General features: G+C 48.6%; 1 protein-coding gene across 1 annotated transcript in view; it reads right to left on the reverse strand.

The window, feature by feature from the left end:
• The window catches only part of SIRT6 (sirtuin 6), a 40,575-nt gene extending 23,115 nt beyond the window's left edge, over window positions 1–17,460 (reverse strand). The window contains exons 1-2 of the mRNA XM_063914873.1: window positions 17,318–17,460; window positions 9,335–9,462 (exon numbers count right to left, since the gene is read on the reverse strand). Coding sequence (XP_063770943.1) covers window positions 9,335–9,462; window positions 17,318–17,383 — 194 coding nt within the window. The 5' untranslated portion in view covers window positions 17,384–17,460. The remainder of the gene's footprint in view (window positions 1–9,334; window positions 9,463–17,317) is intronic.
• Between the last annotated feature and the right edge of the window lie 4,475 nt (window positions 17,461–21,935).

The following is a 21,935-nucleotide window of genomic DNA, read 5'->3' on the forward strand; positions in this document are numbered from 1 at the left end:
GGTTGTGGGCAGTAAATGGGATGCTGGGACTGAAAGAAGTGTATGCGAGAGGTGGTAATTTTAATTAGATGGATGTAGAGCAGTGGTTCCCAAACTCGGTCCCCCAACAGTTCATGTTTTCCAGATCACCTAGCAGGTGTACATGTGTATTCATTACTCACTGACATTTTAATAGATCCAAAGGTGGTGCTAATTTTTTCACTTGTGATTCTATGAGGAGACCTGGAAAACGTGAACTGTTGGGGGTCATTGATAACAGAGTTTGGGAACCACTCATGTAGACCGGGGGATAAATTTGGGAAATGAGGACTGAATAAGATACTGTACATGTTAGATGTAGACACTGGGAGTGATGTGTAGGAGATGTAAGCACTCAATATGGAGTGTTAGGAATTAAACAGCTGTTGTAAGTGGAGACTGAAAGGCATGCAGAAGGTAGTGGTTCCCAAATTCTGTCCCCAAAGCACACTAACAGTTCAGGTTTTATGTATATCCATGGCATTAAGTCACCAGTATCCAAGCACGGTTTTCCTTAAAGCCTGGACTGTCGGGTGCATTGATGACAGAGCTTGGGAACCTCTGATATAGGGGCAGAAGAGGGCAGATATGGGGATGTGGGATCCAACTATGATGTGTGGATATGAAAGGGATATGGAAGGAGGCAATTGAAGAAAACAGACTTCAATGTGGGAAGTCACTGCTGTAGGTATGGAAATCTGTATGTATAAAAAGCAAGGGTCAAAAATAGGATTTTTGGTCACTTACGATTGAATCCTTTTCTCTGAAGCAAGCTATGGGACACTGGACCAAGGGATTGTAGGCTGGGGATGTAGACTGGCCCCTAATAATTGTATCTTAAAAACTAGGCTCCTCCCTTCTGCAACCCCACAATGCTAGAACCTCTTTAAAAAAGAGCTTGTTAAGTGGTAGCAGTAACTCAGTGAAACTGTTAGAACAAAAACCAGTAGAGAGGGGGGGGGGGAAGGGAGAGACAGTCAAGAACCCAAACCTCGCATGACTGAGCGTGAGGGAGTGAACAGAGTCCAACAGCCTGCTTAAGAGAAAAGGATTCAACAGTAAGTGACCAAAAATCCTGTCTTTTCTGTACGGCCAAACCGGGCGTCACCTGAAGCAAAATCGTGGAAATGATAAAAGCGAGTAAACATGTGGACAGAATACACCGGGAGATTATGGGAATCTCCCAGTGGCTCTCTTGGATACAGCTGGCATCATTTTCCCTGTTGCAGTTCTTACTGGCACGCACTTCATTGCCCTCTCTTCCCCCATTACTACAACAGGCTCGTAGAGTGTGGTTGGCAACTGAGAAATTGATGGGAGATTTTTCAATAGACCCCTGCTCTCCACTGTCTTTTTCTGAAACTTATGATTTAGAGGGCAGCTCTGGTTGGACCGCTTTCGGGGTGTCTGCGATGGGACAACTTTATCAAGATGGGGTGCTCCATAGCTTTGATTACTTATCTACTACATATGTCATCCCTAGACTTTTTTTTCCGGTTTTTAAAGCTCCAACATGCACTATCAGCACAGTGGCGGTGCTCTGCTCCACAACACTCTGAATCCCCTGTTCATACAGTAATCCTTTCTCGTGGAAGGGTTCCTGGTCTCTACTCCTCCCTCCTCCTCTCTTCCTCTGGGTCGGATCGGCTGAGCGCCCTCCGAGCTAAATGGGTACAGGATCTGGGTATAATTGCTGATGAAGACTGGGAACATATTCTGGCCTCCCCGCGTGGGGCCACGGTGAGTGCTAGATTCCAGCAAATACAGCTGTACATCCTACATAGGGTCTACTGGACTCCTTGTGGCTTGTTCAAATTTGGAGGTTCGGCTTCTGATAACTGTCCGAAATGTTCTGCTCCAGCTGCTGGGTTCTGGCACTTGCTTTAGCAGTGCCCGCGGGTGTATGCCTTTTGGGAAGAAATCATGGCCTGTGTGTGTCACACAGGTATACAGATTCCGTTACCGACACCACGTATTTGTATATTTGGTCTTGATTTGCAGGAATCCCTCCCATCTTGTGCTCGTTTTTATGTTAATAATAAGATTTTACTTACCGGTAAATCTATTTCTCGTAGTCCGTAGTGGATGCTGGGGACTCCGTAAGGACCATGGGGAATAGACGGGCTCCGCAGGAGACAGGGCACTTTAAGAAATAATTTGGATACTGGTGTGCTCTGGCTCCTCCCTCTATGTCCCTCCTCCGGACCTCAGTTAGAGAAACTGTGCCCGGAAGAGCTGACAGTACAAGGAAAGGATTTTGGAATCCAGGGCAAGACTCATACCAGTCACACCGTATAACTTGTGATAAACTTACCCAGTTAACAGTATGAACAACAACGGAGCATCAGATCAACCCTGATGCAACCAAACATAACCCTTATTTAAGCAATAACTATATACAAGTATTGCAGAAGTCGTCCGCACTTGGGACGGGCGCCCAGCATCCACTACGGACTACGAGAAATAGATTTACCGGTGAGTAAATTCTTATTTTCTCTAACGTCCTAGTGGATGCTGGGGACTCCGTAAGGACCATGGGGATTATACCAAAGCTCCCAAACGGGCGGGAGAGTGCGGATGACTCTGCAGCACCGAATGAGCAAACACAAGGTCCTCCTCAGCCAGGGTATCAAACTTGTAGAACTTTGCAAAAGTGTTCGAACCTGACCAAGTAGCCGCTCGGCAAAGCTGTAATGCAGAGACCCCTCGGGCAGCCGCCCAAGAAGAGCCCACCTTCCTTGTGGAGTGGGCTTTTACTGATTTTGGAAGCGGCAATCAAGCCGCAGAATGAGCCTGCTGAATAGTGTTACAGATCCAGCGAGCAATAGTTTGCTTTGAAGCAGGAGCACCCAGCTTGTTGGGTGCATACAGGATAAACAGCGACTCAGTTTTCCTGACTCTAGCCGTTCTGGCTACATAAACCTTCAAAGCCCTGACCACATCTAGTAACTCGGAATCCTCCAAGTCACGAGTAGCCACAGGCACCACAATAGGTTGGTTCATATGAAAGGATGACACCACCTTTGGCAGAAATTGTGGACGGGTCCGCAATTCTGCCCTGTCCATATGAAAAACCAGATAGGGGCTTTTATGTGACAAAGCCGCTAATTCTGACACACGCCTAGCTGAAGCCAAGGCTAATAGCATGACCACCTTCCACGTGAGAATTTTAACTCCACGGTTTTGAGTGGCTCAAACCAGTGTGACTTCAGGAAACTCAACACCACGTTAAGATCCCAAGGTGCCACTGGAGGCACAAAAGGAGGCTGAATATGCAGCACTCCCTTTACAAACGTCTGGACTTCAGGAAGAGAAGCCAGTTCTTTTTGAAAGAAAATGGATAGGGCCGAAATCTGGACCTTAATGGAACCCAATTTTAGGCCCAAAGTAACTCCCGACTGTAGGAAGTGAAGGAACCGGCCCAGCTGGAATTCCTCCGTAGGGCATTTCTGGCCTCACACCAAGCAACATATTTTCGCCATATACGGTGATAATGTTTAGCCGTCACGTCCTTCCTAGCCTTTATCAGCGTAGGAATAACCTCATCCAGAATGCCTTTTTCTGCTAGGATCCGGCGTTCAACCGCCATGCCGTCAAACGCAGCCGCGGTAAGTCTTGGAACAGACAGGGCCCCTGTTGCAACAGGTCCTGTCTTAGAGGCAGAGGCCATGGGTCCTCTGTGAGCATTTCTTGCAGCTCTGGATACAAAGTCCTTCTTGGCCAATCCGGAACAATGAGTATTGTTCTCACTCCTCTTTTTCTTTTGATTCTCAGCACCTTGGGTATGAGAGGAAGAGGAGGAAATACATAAACAGACTGGAACACCCACGGTGTCACTAGTGCGTCTACAGCTATCGCCTGAGGGTCTCTTGACCTGGTGCAATACCTTTGTAGCTTTTCGTTAAAGCGGGATGCCATCATGTCCACCTGTGGCAGTTCCCACCGACTTGCAATCTGCGCGAAGACTTCTTGATGAAGTCCCCACTCTCCCGGGTGGAGGTCGTGCCTGCTGAGGAAGTCTGCTTCCCAGTTGTCCACTCCCGGAATGAACACTGCTGACAGTGCTCTAACGTGATTCTCCGCCCAGCGAAGAATTCTGGTGGCTTCCGCCATCGCCACCCTGCTCCTTGTGCCGCCTTGGCAGTTTACATGAGCCACTGCGGTGATGTTGTCTGACTGAATCAGCACCGATTGGTCGCAGGGAAGGGTCTCCGCTTGACTTAGGGCGTTGTATATGGCCCTTAGTTCCAGGATATTGATGTGAAGGCAAGTCTCCTGACTTGACCAAAGACCTTGGAAATTTCTTCCCTGTGTGACTGCCCCCCACCCTCGGAGGGTTGCATCCATGGTCACCAGGACCCAGTCCTGAATGCCGAATCTGCGGCCCTCGAGAAGGTGAGCACTCTGCAGCCACCACAGACGAGACACCCTGGCCCTGGGTGATAGGGTGATCAGCCGATGCATCTGTAGATGTGATCCGGACCACTTGTCCAACAGAAACCATTGAAAGGTCCTCGCATGGAACCTGCCAAAGGGAATTGCCTCGTATGATGCCACCATCTTTCCCAGGACTCGCGTGCAGTGATGCACCGACGCCTGTTTTGGTTTTAAGAGGTCTCTGACCAGTGTCATGAGTTCCTGAGCCTTCTCCGTCGGGAGAAAAACCTTCTTCTGGTCTGTGTCCAGAATCATGCCCAGGAAGGGCAGACGAGTCATAGGAATCAGCTGCGACTTTGGAATATTTAGAATCCAGCCGTGCTGTTGTAACACTTCCCGAGAGCGTGCTACGCTGATCAGCAACTGCTCTCTGGACCTCGCCTTTATGAGGAGATCGTCCAAGTATGGGATAATTGTGACCCCTTGCATTCGCAGGAGCACCATCATTTCCGCCATTACCTTGGTAAATATTCTCGGTGCCGTGGAAAGACCAAACGGCAACGTCTGGAATTGGTAATGACAATCCTGTACCACAAATCTGAGGTACGCCTGATGAGGTGGATAAATGGGGACATCAAGGTATGCATCCTTTATGTCCAGAGACACCATAAAATCCCCCCCTTCCAGGCTTGCGATGACCGCTCTGAGCGATACCATCTTGAACTTGAACCTTTTCAGGTATATGTTCAGGGATTTTAAATTCAATATGGGTCTGACCGAACCGTCCGGTTTCGGAACCACAAACACGGTCGAATAATGACCCTTTCCTTGTTGAAGGAGGGGAACCTTGACCACCACCTGCTGAAGATACAATTTGTGAATTGCAGCTAACACTATTTCCCTCTCTAAGGGGGAAGCTGGCAGGGCCGATTTGAGGTATCGGTGAGGGGGCATCTCTTCGAATTCCAGCTTGTATCCCTGAGACACAATCTCTATTACCCAGGGATCCACCTGGGAGTGAACCCACTTGTGGCTGAAATTTCGGAGACGCTCCCCCACCGGGCCTAGCTCCGCCTGTGGAGCCCCAGCGTCATGCGGTGGATTTAGTAGAAGCCGGGGAGGACTTCTGTTCCTGGGAACTAGCTGTGTTGTGCAGCTTCTTTCCTCTACCCTTGCCTCTGGCAAGAAAGGACGCACCTCGGACTTTCTTGCCTTTTTGTGAACGAAAGGACTGCATTTGGTAATACGGTGCTTTCTTAGGTTGTGAGGGAACATATGGCAAAAAATTTGACTTTCCAGCAGTAGCTGTGGAGACCAGGTCCGAGAGACCCTCCCCAAACAATTCCTCACCCTTGTAAAGTAAAACCTCCATGTGCCTTTTTGAGTCGGCATCGCCTGTCCATTGCAGAGTCCACAGGACCCTTCTGGCAGAAATAGACATTGCATTTATTCTAGAGCCCAGTAGGCTAATGTCTCTTTGAGCATCTCTCATATACAGGACAGCGTCTTTTATATGCCCCAGGGTCATTAATATAGTATCCTTGTCTAAGGTATCCAGATCCTCAGAGAAGGTATCCATCCATGCTGCTACAGCACTACACACCCAGGCCGACGCAATTGCCGGCCTTAGTAAGGTACCTGAATGTGTGTAAATGGACTTCAGGGTACCCTCTTGCTTTATATCCGCAGCATCTTTTAGGGTGGCCGTATCCTGTGACGGCAGGGCTACCCTCTTGGATAAGCGTGTTAGAGCTTTGTCCACCCTAGGGGAGGATTCCCAGCGTAACCTGTCCGTTGGCGGGAAAGGATACGCCATAAGCATCCGTTTGGAAATCTGCAGTTTTTTATCTGAAGATTCCCAAGCCTTTTCACATAACTCATTTAGCTCATGTGAAGGGGGAAAGCTCACCTCCTGCCTTTTTTCCCCATACATATGAACCCTCTTGTCAGGGACTGGGGTTTCCTCTGTGATGTGCAATACATACTTCATTGCTATAATCATATAACGGATGGCTTTAGCCAATTTAGGCTGTCACTTTGCATCATCATAGCAGACATTGGAGTCAGACTCCGTGTCGGTGTGTGTCCACAATTTGGGATAGTGGGCGTTTCTGAGACCCTGACGGCCTCTGCGACATAGGATCAGGCATGGGCTGCGAACCCGACTGTCCTAAGGTTTCAACTTTATCCAACCTTTTATGCAAGGAATTAACATTATCATTTAAAACCTTCCACATATCCATCCAATCAGGTGGCGGCGGCGGCGACCCCACATTCATTTGCTCCCGCTCTGCTTCCACATAGCCTTCCTCATCAAACATGTCGACACAAGCGTACCGACACACCACACACACAGGGGATGCTCTTTTTGAAGACAGTTCCCCCACAAGGCCCTTTGGAGAGACAGAGAGAGAGTATGCCAGCACACACCCCAGCGCTATATGTCCCAGGAATCACACAGTAACTTAGTGTTAACCCAGTAGCTGCTGTATATAAAGCTTTTGCGCCTAATTTATGTGCCCCCCCTCTCTTTTTACCCTCTTCTACCGTGTTTCTGCAGGGGAGAGCCTGGGGAGCTTCCTCTCAGTGGAGCTGTGGAGAGAAAATGGTGCTGGTGAGTGCTGAGGAAGAAGCCCCACCCCCTCAGCGGCGGGCTTCTGTCCCGCGTTTCTGTGTAAAATAATGTCGGGGGCTCATGCATATATACAGTGAACTGTATATATGCTCACTTTTTGCCAAGAGGTTCCTAATTGCTGCCCAGAGCGCCCCTCCCTGCACCCTACAGTGACCGGAGTATGTGGGTTTAATGTGGGAGCAATGGCGCACAGCTGCAGTGCTGTGCGCTACCTCAGTTTGAAGACTGGAGTCTTCTGCCGCCGATTTTGAAGTCTTCTTGCTTCTTTCACTGGCTTCTGTCTTCCGGCTCTGCGAGGGGGACGGCGGCGCGGCTCCGGGATCGGACGACAAAGGGTGAGATCCTGTGTACGATCCCTCTGGAGCTAATGGTGTCCAGTAGCCTAAGAAGCAGGACCTATCTTCAGTGAGTAGGGCTGCTTCTCTCCCCTCAGTCCCACGATGCAGGGAGTCTGTTGCCAGCAGAGCTCCCTGAAAATAAAAAAACCTAACAAAATACTTTCTTACAGCAAGCTCAGGAGAGCTCACTGAACAGCATCCAGCTCGTCCGGGCACAAATTCAAACTGAGGTCTGGAGGAGGGACATAGAGGGAGGAGCCAGAGCACACCAGAATCTAAATTCTTTCTTAAAGTGCCCATGTCTCCTGCGGAGCCTGTCTATTCCCCATGGTCCTTACGGAGTCCCCAGCATCCACTAGGACGTTAGAGAACAATGACAAAAAACTAGACAGACTTTTAAATAACTACACAACAAGTATGACAAGACTACTTACACACACAGTATAGCACTCAACAATCACAAAGAACCTCCTCAAAACCGCCAAAAACTCCAAACAACTCACCAACTCCTAACACACCTTCCTCTCACCTCTCCACTAGCTAAACCCACGAGGTTCGGACGGTTTGGGGCGTTTTTATAGTAATGTGCACAGACACTCCTCCATCACGAATCAAACCAATCACGGACGAGTGACAAAAACGAAACTTAGGAAAAAAACGCGTCCGTGAACGGACAAACACTGCCGTAACCAAAATGTGACGCAGTCGTAAAAAAAAACCTCATAACATGGCCGCAAAACCAATAAAACTGCCGCATTCTACCTCACAAAACCACGAATGACATCGACATCGGAAAACACGAAAAATGTGCGGGGACAGCGTGCACGTTTTAGAGGTGCTGTATGGTCACGCTGTCCTGGATGGCAGCGGCCATTTCTCTGGGTTACAGGCTGGCTCCATATATGGAAGTGCACCTGTACAGGCAGCCCATGGGGGGCTAAACCATTTGCTTTCCTTCTCTGGCTGCAGGAGATGGAAGTCACAGGGTGGGCAGAGTTTTTCCTGGTCTCCCCTGTGCTGAACAGCAGCAGTTTGTACAGGCTGCCCTGCTGGGTAGGAAGAAGAAAAAGGAAAAGTGAAACGCTCTTCCTCACTCCCAGGCTGTGCTGCTTAGTTACTGTGTCCTGGTGCATGTCTCAGCTCTGCTCCTCTCCCTTACAACTGCATGTGGGTAGAGGAGTATAATCTGTCATTGTTAATTTTACAGTCTGTAATTTTGGTGCAGATGCTCAGTGACCAGTGTTGCTTTTGTTTCACCTGTGTCTGCTATATTAGAGATGACCCGGTAAAATTATGACTGACAAAGCTAAACCCTCTCCCTTACAACTGCATGTGGATAGAGGAGTATAATCTTTCTGTCATTGTCGAGAACTGATTGTAGGGGTCAAGGCAACTCTTCTCAGGATCCAGAGGCAAAGTAGTTACAAAAAAAAATGCCTTGGAGGTGGACCCCTGAGGTCTAATACGTAACCTCTAAAAATGATGCCCAGCACCCAAGCGCCTGAAGACGACTCCACCCAATGGTCTCTGACCTGGAGCAAGCGCCCCCCCTTAACTGGTGACTGCCCTGGGTGGAGAGGAACCCCGTCAAGCAGTAGGCTTTTCCAGAGCTTTGACACCTGTGTGGTGTAGCCCTAAAACATGCCGTACTCCAAGGCACCTAAAGAATAAATGGCATTGTGGGGTTGCGGGGTGAGGAGCCTAGTTTTAAAGAAACCGTTGTTAGGTGCCAGTCTCCATCCCCATCCTACAATCCCATGGAACAGTGTCCCACAAACCTTGCTGAAAGAGAAAGACTACTTGCATGTTTTAAAGAGTTTTTCTACTTTAGAACTTACAGAACTGAATAATACTTAAGACACCAGTGGCTATTCCTGCTATGTAAATAACGTACATTAACATTTCCACAAATGTCACAGATGGGTCAGTACCAGGTGTATGACAATTTTAAAAGGCAAGCACAAACCTAAAATCAGGGATTCCGCAAGAAGTGCTGATTCCAGCTCCTGTATGAAACACAACACATGAGGCTTTCCGGACCATGTCGGCGAGTTGCTCCACCTTTCGATGCAACTCATCTGGTGAATCAAATACCTAGAAAATAAGAAAGAAATCAATAAACTTAAGTTGCCACTTTTCTGCAACCCTGTCTCTCTCTAACTACAGTAGCTTCTGTGTCAGAGAATAGGGGGTAGTGAAGGTCTCAAGAGGTCTGTACAGTATGCGTTTTACAAACTGGCCGTCAGGATCTCGGCGGTTACAATACCAACACCGAAATCCCGACAGGAGTACAATGCCGCCGCTGGAATACTGGCGTGGTAGGGGATAAGTCGACATGGTCAATAGGTCGACAGGTCAAAAGGTCGACATGAGTTTTCCACATTTTTTCGTTGTTTTGATTTTTCCATACTTGACGATACAGGTGGACTACGATTGGAACGGCAACCTGGCCAAAGCATGGCAAGCGAAGCGGGGGAAAAAAAGGGACATGGTGCACTAATTGGGGTTCCCCGTCACTTTACGAAGAAAACGACACAAAAAAAGTCCAAAAACTCATGTCGACCTTTTCACCTGTCGACCTAGTACATGTCGACCTAATGCCCATGTCAACCTAGTGCATGTCAACCTTCAGTGGTCGACCTAAGTTGAGTCGACCCAACAACCCATACCCGTGAGGTAGGTGATTCTCCCTCTGTGGGTGTCAATAAGATGTGGCGAGCGAAGAGAGCCACCGCACTGGCAGCGTGGCGAGCACAAGCCCGCAAAGGGCCTTGATGCGCTCACCCTGCTGCAGGCATTCTGGCATCCATCAGTATAGCGACAGCTAGCATCCAGTACGCCGGGATACCATACCTACGCTGGGATACCATACCGATCCCGTCTGTGCCATTACTTATAAATGGACCACATGGGATATGTGCAGACAGCTTTCAAAGATGGAATCATGCTTGTATGCAATAGTGCTTGTATGCTTCTCTTCTGAATAGGACAACAAATGATCCCTTATAAGTGGTGAGCTGTTTGTTTTTGTGTAATCGAGGAGCGAATCTTTGCAGCTCCATTTATTACACTGAGACAAGTAGAGTGCATGAAGAGAGGGAGGGCTGCCCAATTATGGACAAGCCCTTAACCACCCACATTATGAATTTGAATTTATAGGAAATAAATACTGTGACCAGGTTTAAATGAATTGTTGCTTTGAGTAACATTACACGGTCTGCCGTTAAAGGCCATGTTAGCCGACATGCTCCTGTAACATAACTCATGCCAACCAGCATGTATAACTCAACAGCAACAGCTGTCAACATTTAAACACATGTGCAAAAAATGTAAACGTAATCAGCAGGAAAAATGGAGCACTGGGCGGGCGCCCAGCATCCTCTACGGACTACGAGAAAAGGATTTACCGGTAGGTTATTAAAATCCTATTTTCTCTTACGTCCTAGAGGATGCTGGGGTCCATTTTAGTACCATGGGGATATACCAAAGCTCCCAGTACGGGCGGGAAAGTGCTAATGTTCCTGCAGAACTGACTGACCAAATTTTAGGTAGTCAGCAGCCAAGGTGTCAAACTTATAAAACTTAACAAACGTGTTTGCACCTGACCAAGTAGCAGCTCGGCAGATTTGCAATGCCGAGACACCCCGGGCAACCGCCCAGGAAGAAACCACTTTCCTTGTAGAGTGGGCTTTTACCGAAGTCGGTAACAGCAATCCTGCGTGCTGAATGGTACCCATGATCCAGCGCGCAGAGTCTGCTTAGAAGCAGGACCCCCATTCCTGTTGGCGTCATAGAGGATAAACAACGATTCTGTTTTCCTTACTCTAGCCGTTCTTGCAACATAAGTCTTCAACGCTCTGACGACATCCAAGGACTTTGGGACGGTTGAGGTGTCAGAAGCCACTGGCACCACCACTGGTTTGTTGATATGAAAAGAAGACACAACCTTCGGAAGAAAGTGCCGACGTGTTCTCAGTTCAGCCCTATCTTCATGAAATATTAAATAAAGACTTGTGTGACAGAGCTCCTAACTCAGACACTCGTATGCCTGAGGCCAAGGCCAACAGCATGACCACTTTCCAAGTGAGAAACTTCAACTCTACCTCTTGTAGAGGCTCAAACCAGTCCGATTTAAAGGAACTGCAACACCACATTAAGATCCCATGGCGACGTAGGAGGCACAAAGGGAGGTTGGATGCGCAGAACCCCCTTCACGAACGTCTGGACCTCAGGAAGAGAAGCCAATTGTTTCTGAAAGAAAACTGACAAGGCCGAAATCTGAACCTTGATAGATCCCAATCTCAATCCAGCATCCACACCCACCTGTAGAAATAGGAGAAGTCGTCCTAATTGAAACTCCACCGCAGGAGACTTCCTGGATTCACACCAAGATACATATTTTCTCCAAATACGATGGTAATGTTTGGACGTTACCCCTTTCCTGGCCAGAATAAGTGTGGGAATGACTTAATTGGGAATACCCTTACGGGCTAGGATCTGGCACTCAACAGCCATGCTGTCAAACACAGCCGCGGTAAGTCCTGATAAACTAACGGCCCCTGCTGAAACAGGTCCTCGCGAAGAGGAAGAGGCAGAGGATCTTCCAGTAATAACTCTTGAAGATCTGGATACCAAGCCCACCTTGGCCAATCTGGAGCAATGAGTATTGCTCGAACTCTTGTTCTTCTGATGATCTTGAGAACTTTTGGAATAAGTGGAAGTGGAGGGAACAGATACACCGACTGAAACACCCACTGGGTCACCAGTGCATCTATCGCTATTGCTTGTGGGTCTCTCGACCTGGAACGATACTTCTGAAGCTTCTTGTTGAGGCGTGATGCCATCATATCCACTTGAGGAACGCCCCAACGACTTGCCACCTCCGCAAAGACTTCTGGGTGGAGGCCCCATTCTCCTGGATGGAGATCGTGTCTGCTGAGGAAGTTTTGTTCCGCCTTGACAGTTTATGTAAGCTACTGCCGTTACATTGTCTGACTGGATCTGTATGGGACGACCTTGAAGAAGGTGTGCCGCATGATGTAGACTGTTGTACACAGCTCTCAACTCCAGAATGTTTATGTGAAGGAGAGTTTGACTTGACCACCTTCCTTGGAAGCTTTCGCCTTGCTTGACTGCTCCCCATCCTCGGAGACTTGCATCCGTGGTCACCAGGATCCAGGTCTGAATCCCGAACCTGCGTCCCTCCAGGAGGTGAGATATTTGTAGCCACCACAGGAGCAAAATTCTGTCTTTTGATGACAAGATTATCTTTTGATGCATGTGTAGATGCGATCGGGACCACTTGTCCAGTAGGTCCCACTGGAAGACCCTGGCATGTAATCGGCCATATTGTAGCACCTCGTAAGCCGCTACCATTTTCCCCAACAGGCGATTGCACTGATGAATTGATACTGTTCTTGGTCTCAAGTTGTTTGACCATGCTCTGGATCTCCTGAGCCTTTTCCACCGGTAGAAATACTTTCTGTACCTCGGTGTCCAGTATCATTCCCAAAAATGATAACCTCATTGTCTGTTCCAACTGAGATTTTGGAAAGTGGATGATCCAACCGTGCTGTTGAAGTACCTTCAGGGATAACGCTATGTTCTGGATTAGCTTGTCCCTGGATCTCGCTTTTATGAGGAGATCGTCCAAGTATGGAATGATGTTGACTCCTTGCTTGTGAAGGAGAACCATCATTTCCACCATCACCTTGGTGAATATTCTCGGAGCCGTGGAGAGCCCGAACGGTAATGTCTGAAATTGGTAGTGGCAATCCTGAACTGCAAACCTCAGGTATGCTTGATGTGGCAGGTAAATGGGGACATGCAAGTAAGCATCCTTGATGTCCACTGACACCAGAAATTCCTTTTCTTCCAAGCTGGAAATCACCGCTCTCAAGGATTCCATCTTGAATTTGAATCTTTTTAAATAAAGATTCAGAGATTTTAGGTTTAAAATCGGCCTGACCGAGCCATCCGGCTTCGGTACTACAAACAGGCTTGAATAAAAGCCTTGATTCCTTTGTTCGGCAAGAACCAAGGCAATTACTTTGTCTTTACATAATTTGTGGATTGCATTCAGGACATTTGCGCTGTCCTGAGCAGAAACTGGTAAGGCTGATTTGAAAAATCGGCATGGGGGAAGGTCTTGAAATTCCAACTTGTAACCATGGGATATTATCTGTAAAATCAAAGGATCCAGGTCTGAGTGAAGCCAGACCTGGCTGAAAAATAGTAGACGTGCCCCCACCTGATCGCACTCCCGCAGAGGAGCCCCAGCGTCATGCTGTGGTTTTTGCAGAAGCAGTTGCTGACTTCTGCTCTTGGGAGCCTGTGGGTGTTGTAGGTTTTCTACCTTTTCATGTGAAAAAAGGGGTACTTTTAGCCTTTTTGTACTTGTTGAGTCGAAAGGACTGCATAGTATGAGAATTATATACTTTTTTAGCCGGTGTAGCTGCAGACGGCAGAAATGCTGATTTGTCAGATGTAGTAGTTGATATCATGGCATCTAATTTCTCTCCAAAGAGGGCCTCACCATTGTATGGGAGCGCCTCAATATTTCTTTTAGATTCTGTGTCAGCATTCCATTGGTGTATCCAGAGTGCCCTGCGGGCTGAAATTGCCATAGCAGAGGCCCGTGAGCCCAGTAAGCCTACGTCCTCCATAGCCTCAACCAAATAACCTGCAGAATCTTCGATATGACCTATAATTTGCAGCATGTCATCTTTATCGACTGTGTCAATATTAACAATCAAGTTATCTGCCCACTTTTCGACTGCGTTACCTACCCACGCAGAAGCAATTGTGGGCCTGAGTAACGTACCCGTAGCAACATAGATGGACTTAAAAGTCATCTCTAATTTGCGGTCAGCAGGTTCTTTTAATGAAGCTGACCCTGGGGCAGATAAACTGATTTTCTTTGACAACCTAGAAACTGAGGTGTCTATCATTGGGGGTGACTCCCACTTACGCCTATCCTCTTCTGGGAAAGGGTACGCTATCCGCAACCTTTTAGGGATAGCAAATTTCTTTTCCGGGTTAGCCCAGGATTCCTCAAAAAATGTATTTAAGTCCTTAGACGGAGGAAAAGTCACCACCTGTTTTTTTATTTAATTTAAAATAATCTTTTTCCACAGCTGGAGGTGTTGTGTCAGGAAATTCCAACACCTCTTTTATAGCGACTATCATACATTAAATGCTCTTAGCCAGTTTGGGGTCTACCCCCCTCAAATCCCCAGTGTCGACGTCAGTGTCGGAATTTGTGTCAGTGGCCCTTTGCATAATTTGGGCCAGGGACCTTTCTGGGAACTGGAGGCATCCCGAGTGGATGATGTGGAACAATCAGCAAATAAAGCATCTTCCACAGACTGTCTCCAATGCTTTGTCTGTTCCTCAGACTCAGAGAATTTTTTCGCTAATTTAGCCATATTACTCTGCAGCTTTCTCACCCACACAGACTCAGAACACTCTTGTGTCTCCAAAATGGGTTCCTCTGGGGAAGAGCTTTCTCTAGACATGTTACACGCGTGTATACGCACACCACTCACACACACACGGGAAATGGGGACAGACTTACACTAATGTATGTCAGAGGGAACCAGAGGGAATTGCCAGTCCACACCACGCGCCCTATATGTATTACATACAATACATGCCAATACATCGTATTTTGTCAAGTTGAAAGTCTCCTGAGTGCCTTTATTTTGGAACTTGTATGCTGCTGCCGAAGTGCACCTGGAGCCATTATTACAGCTGTTTGAGTGCCGACTGCGTTGGACATACAGACATACATACATACATACATACATACATACATACATACATACATATCAAAACAGCACTTTATATCCAATGTGAAGCCCGCAGACTTCAATAAATTATGTGCTCCCCTCCCCTCCTATAACACCCTGGTACTTGTATCAGCGATGTGTGAGAAGCAGCGTGCAGGATTAGCGCTCCGGCGTCTCTGAGAGGAGAAAATGGCGCCAATTGAGTGTTACAAGCAATTCTGAGGTGAAGCCCCGGCCCCTGTAATGGCGCAGTTCAGCCACAGCAATATGATATTTATACTGGCGGGGGTAGTGTACATCAGCGGCTCACATGTATGTACATTTTGCCAGTCAGAGCGCGCGCCCCCCCACTCTGCACCCTGTGCTGAGAGACATGTTTTTGCGCTGCGCTGGTACCTTTATGCCGCCATGATGACCGGAGGGCCCCTCTCTGCAAGTCTCCGGTAAATACTCACCAGCCTTCTGACTTCTGGCTCTGTTAAGGGGGTGGCGGCAGTTCTGTGGGAGTGAGCAGCAGCCAGGCAAGGGCTGTGTTCAGTACCCTTCAGGAGCTAATGGTGTCCTGTCAGCGGAAGTAGGAGCCATTAAACTAACTGAGAAGTTGGTTCCTACTTCCCCCCCTAAGTCCCACGAAGCAGGGAAGCTGTTGCCAGCCGCTTCCCTGTAAAATAAAAAAACCTAAGAAAGTACTCTTCCAGCAAAGCTCTGTAGAGCTCCACTAGTGTGCATCCAGTCTCCCGGGCACATTTTCTAAACTGAGGTCTGGAGGAGGGGCATAGAGGGAGGAGCCAGTTCACACTGTTAAAAAGTCTTAAAGTGCCGAAGGCTCCTGCAGAACAGTCTATACCCCATAGTACTAAAATGGACCCCAGCATCCTCTAGGACAGTGATGGCTAACCTTGACACTCCAGCTGTTGTTGAACTACACATCCCAGCATGCCCTGCATCAGTTTTAGCATGACCAAATAACAAAACTGTAGCAGGGCATGCTGGGGTATGTAGTTCAACAACAGCTGGAGCGTCAAGGTTAGCCATCACTGCTCTAGGATGTAAGAGAAAGGGGTATTAGCGATAAATTAAACGTCACTCATTTTGACCCTTCCTGTGTGTGTATGCCGCCGATGAGCGATGCGTGGCCCCGCAGGTCGTTAACGACCTTTGCTGTCAGCCGTGTATGTAGCTCAATTTCGACTGTTTCTCAAAAACTGCATGCACAGCCTGGATGCGGTGACGTCACTGAGCGAACCGGTTCGTCCCAGGGGGGGAACCGCTAGGCGATGTCGCTCATAGAGCACATCGCCTAGTGCACAGGTTCTCAAACTCGGTCCTCAGGACCCCACACAGTGCATGTTTTGCAGGTCTCCTCACAGTATCGCAAGTGAAATAATTAGCTTCACCTGTGGACCTTTTAAAATGTGTCAGTGAGTAATTAATACACCTGTGCACTTGCTGGGTTACCTGCAAAACATGCACTGTGTGGGGTCCTGAGGACCGAGTTTGAGAACCACTGGCCTAGTGCACAGGTTTTTAAACTCGGTCCTCAGGACCGCACACAGTTCATGTTCTCCAGGTCCCCTGGAGATTTTAAAAAAGTGACAGTTGGTGATACACAGTTTGAGAACCACTGGCCTACTGTGTACCCACCTTTACACATACAGCCCTGTATTGCGTACATGATATCGCCATCTTGTGGCCAAGTTGAAACTTACACAAGATCATACATTTTCCGGATAACTCGCCGAGTCCCGTTTATACAAAAAATGCCATACCTCCCAGCATGACCCTCTCCAGGAGGAACACAATGCTCTGCTCCTGGATTTCCCTCTTAATTTGTAATTGCTGGCACCTGTGTTGAACAGGATTATGGAGATGAAAGGTTTCAGCACAGGTGATGGTAATCATAGATTATTAGGGAAATCCAGAAGCAGAGCATTCTGTCCCTCCTGGAGAGGGCATGTTGGGAGGTATGAAATGCTTAAGAAAACAAAACGTTCTTTACAATACGGTAATCCACCCCCAACCCTATAAGAATACGGTACTCCAACCGTTTAGATTTATAAATCATTTGAACACAACGAAGAGTGGCTCGTATCACCCTCGCTGTAGTAAACACATATTGTAACTGTAAGATTCCCCAACCGCGTGTCTCACGTCCTTACCTCCGGCAGCCCGCATCTCCCTTTGTCAGAGTAAGGCGACAGGCCGGCTGCATAGTTTACCGACATCTTTCAAGACGCTCGGGAAAAACAATAATAGGGGTCCTTAGCGGCCGTCGCGCACATTTGACGTCGACGGAAACGCCGCCATCTTGCTGCACCCGGAAGCATTATCATTGTTGCTTAGGTAATGTGTGTGGTTATAATAAATGACATCTCGTATACGGGACGGGTTGATGCTAGATTCAAGAAAGGGCTGATCAAGATGATTGTTTGGCGTTCACCTCCAAGGCGCTAGCGGTTTCCTTTACCTTTCCAAATAAGACATACCCCTCAGCATGACAGGAGGGAAATAATGCTCTAGTACTGGACTTCCTACTTCATTTATGATTTCCATTACCTGTGGTGAAACGGTAGATGCTAGAATCAAGTGGGCTAAGGGACCTTTTTCGTAAGGGGGAGGAGTTACGACACAAGGGGGAGGAGCTAGGCCAGCGGGATAGTTCCTCTACTGTCCACGCCACCAACTATTACCTTTAGTAATCAGGTGGCGAGCGAAGCGGAGTGGAGCGAGCCACCGAGCCCGAAGCGTGGCGAGCGTACTTTTTGGGTACCCTGTTCGCACGCAGCTCCTCCCCCTGGTGACGTGTCTCCTCCCCTAGATACGTCAGAAGGTCCCTTCTCCCACTCCGAAATAGAATCAACCGTGGTGAAACGGTAGATGCTAGATTCAAGTGTCCTAAGGGACCTTTTACGTTAGGGGGAGGAGCCACGACACAAAGGGGAGGCGCTAGGCCAGTGGGATAGTTCCTCTACTATCCACGCCACCAACTATTACCTTTAGTAACCCGGTGGCAAGTGTAGCGGAGCAAGCCACCGAGCCCGAAGCGTGGGGAGCGAGGCAAGCCCACAAGGGTACTTTTCTGGTACCCAGTTCGGCCATAGCTCCTCCCCCTGGTGACGCGTCTCCTACCCTAGTGACGTTAGAAGGTCCCTTCTCCCACACCGATTTAGAATCAACCATAGTGAAACACCTTTCTTATTATTGAACCTGTTCAAAACTGATGACGCCAATCATGAATTAGGAGGAAAGTGGAGGAGCAAAACATTTTGTCCCTCATGTAATGGGGTAAGGGTGGGAGGTATTAATTAAAAAATATTGCATTTTCGAAAAGCACCTCACCTGGCTCCTAAAAGTTGTCTTAAGGTCCATATACACTTATGCGACTTCTCCGAGGGGAGAAGTCGCATAAGATTCCCTTAAGCTCCTTGGCAGCTTCCCGGGCGGCAGGATCACATACCATAGAATGTATGCGGTCCTTTTGCATACGATGTATTGTATGCGATCCCAGACAAGGCTCCGGGATCCGACACAGTTATAATGTAGCCCTTGCGATCTCCGACTCCAATCCGTTGAGCATGGGACAGTGCATTGGATCGGAATCGGAGGTAAAACAGCTGCGATATGCCACTTTTCATCCGATTTCTTGGCCCGATCCATCGAAATGGGATGAAATCGGCCCAAATCGTACAAGTGTATGGGCACCTTTAGACTTCAATCTGTATCATATTTGCTGTTCTCTGTGTAAGAGCATTCATGCAGTATATTATGTGAAGATGCTGTGCCAGAGTTTTATTTATGACTAGTGATTAGAATAGAGTAATATAAATAAGATCATTGCAGTGTGGGTAACATGCAAAAAGTGTCAATGGTGTTCAGTAGAATTCAGTCTACACAGCAGTTACCTTAAACAGGATTATTGGTTTATTTACTGGTAGGGATGGCCATCTGTGTTTCGATGGCTCAAAACTATGCAGTGGATGTCCATGGATGGTTTCCAATACCGATGGTCATCCCTGTTCTTTCACTGATTGGCCCGTGGGCAGCCCTGCAAGTGTGGCGGTACACTTTGGTACAGCGTACTGCTAAATATCTGGCTGCTGGTGTGCAGCGTCACGGCAGGAAGGAAGAACCTGCTGCTTCCTTCTGCACGCCTGCCTGGCTTGTTTCTTCATCTTCCGGTGCTTGGAGAGTGAGTGAGAGACACAGGGGGTAATTCCAAGTTGATCGCAGCAGGAAATTTTTTAGCAGTTGGGCAAAACCATGTGCACTGCAGGGTAGTCAGATTTAACATGTGCAGAGCATACTTGCCTACCCTCCCGGAATGGCCGGGAGGCTCCCGAAAAACGGGTGACCCTCCCGGCCCCCCGGAAGAGCAGGCAAGTCTCCCGATATCCGCGGGTCACCCCCTGCCCGCCGCCCACTTAACGAGTAAAGTGGGCGGTCCGGGCAGGCGATGACGCGATTCTTGTTGAATTGCGTCATCGTAACCACGCCCCCTGCTGTATAATGCCGGTAATCGTGGCATTACACAGCGGGGGGCGTGGCTTAAATGATGCGGTCCCGAAGCCACGCCCCGTTCCGCCTCTGGCCCGCCCCCCCTGTCACGTCACCTCACTGCCCGCCTCCCCTGCTGAGCCGACAGGCTGCTCTCTCCCGGAGAGAGCAGCCCAGAAGTCGGCAACTATGGTGCAGAGAGAGTTAGATTTGGGTGTGGTGTGTTCAATCTGCAATCTAATTTGCAGTGTAACAATAAAGCAGCCAGTATTTACCCTACACAGAAACAAAATAACCCACCCAAATCTAACTCTCTCTGCAAATGTTATATCTGCCTCCCCTGCAGTGCACATGGTTTTGCCCAACTGCTAACAAAAATCCTGCTGCGATCAACTTGGAATTACCCCCACAGAGTGAAGGAGAGGGGATACAGGCTGAGAGACACAGTGAAGGGGACGGGGGGACGCAGACAGAGAGACACAGAAAGAAAGGGATGCAGGGATACAGGCTGAGAGACACAAGGGGAAGGGGGAACACAGGCTGTGAGACACAGAATAAAGGAGGGGGGAACGCAGGCTGAGAGACACAGAATGAAGGGGAAGGGAGGGACACAGGCTGAGACACACAGAATGAAGGAGGTGAGGATGCAGGCTGAGAGACACAGAATAAAGGAGGATGGGGTCCAGGCTGAGAGACACAGAATGATGGAGGGAGACACGCAGGCTGGGAGACACAGAATGATGGAGGGAGACACGCAGTCTGAGAGACACAAAATGAAGGGGAAGGGGGAACGCAGGCTGAGAGACACAGAATGAAAGAGGGGGAGGGGCACAGGCAGAGACACACAGAATGAAGGAGGTGAGGATGCAGACTGAGAGACACAGAATAAAGGAGGATGGGGTCCAGGCTGAGAGACACAGAATGATGGAGGGAGACACGCAGGCTGAGAGACACAGAATGATGGAGGGAGACATGCAGGCTGAGAGACACAAAATGAAGGGGAAGGCGGGACGCAGGCTCAGAGACACAGAATGAAAGAGGGGGAGGGGTACAGGCAGAGAAACACAGAATGAAGAAGTGGGGACACAGGCTGAGAGACACAGAATGAAGGAGGGGGGCTGGAGGCTGATATACACAGAATGAAGGAGGAGGGGATGCAGGCTGAGAGACAGAATGAAGGAGGAGGACACAGGCTGAGAAACAGAATGAAGGAGGGGGACGCAGGCTGAGAGACACAGAGTAAATTGGGGGGGGGGGTGCAGGCTGAGAGACACAGAATTAAAGGGAGCAGGATGAGAGACACAGTGAAGGGGGGTCAAGCTGAGAGATGCTGAGTGAATGGGGGGGCAGGTTGAGAGAATTAAAGGGGGCATGTCAGGATTCACGTGGGATTTTCCCTGTTTGGACATACTCACAAGAAACAAACTGTGGGCGTAATTCAGGTTGGATCGCAAATTTTGCGTTCGTCTGGCATTCACCCGTATTTACTGCGGGTGACCCGAAGTAAATATGAATGCCTCTGTCTGTCAATCAGCGGCGTGATCGGGGCGGCTGTGTGATGTCACATGCAGTCGCTCCGATCAAAAAGATGGTGGCGGCCCTCCTGACGTCGCAGCCAGGCTGCGCCGGTAAGAGGCTTCCCTACTTTCTGCGACCGCGCACTAATTGCGGTTCAATCACAAGTAGTGCGTGGTCGCAGGGCGGAGGCGGTGGTTAGCATGCTGGGCGGCCTTGCTCTGCGATCGGCGGCCCCCAGCATGTGAAACTAAGGATTGCAAATTACTGAATAGGGTCCTGTGTTCAAGGTGCTGATTTATTTCATACAGGGTAATGCAGTTTTCAGAAGGCAAATAACAGCAGGTATCAGAGTCCAGTCACAACTATGGGTTTAAGTAATAATATCCAAATACAGCAGCTTAAAGATTATGTATTGAATACCATGGTCTGAAGACACAAATACAAGAAATAATGGGGGTCATTCTGAGTTGATCGCTAGCTAAATATGTTCACTGCGCAACGATGATGCAAAAAAGCGGCACTTCTGCGCATGCGCGACGTACTTTCACAATGGGCGAAGTATTTTTACATAAAGTCTAGCGAAGCTTTTCAGTCGCAATGGCAGCCGCAGAGTGATTGACATGAAAGGGGCGTTTCTGGGTGTCAACTGACCATTTTCAGTGTGTGCTCGAAAAAACGCAGGTGTGCCAGGAAAAACACAGGCGTGGCTGGGAGAACGCAGGGCATGTTTGTGACGTCAAATCCGGAACTGAACCGTCTGAAGTG

The sequence above is a fragment of the Pseudophryne corroboree genome, chromosome 1 (assembly GCF_028390025.1).
Source record: "Pseudophryne corroboree isolate aPseCor3 chromosome 1, aPseCor3.hap2, whole genome shotgun sequence".
Classification (NCBI taxonomy): Eukaryota; Metazoa; Chordata; class Amphibia; order Anura; family Myobatrachidae; genus Pseudophryne; species Pseudophryne corroboree.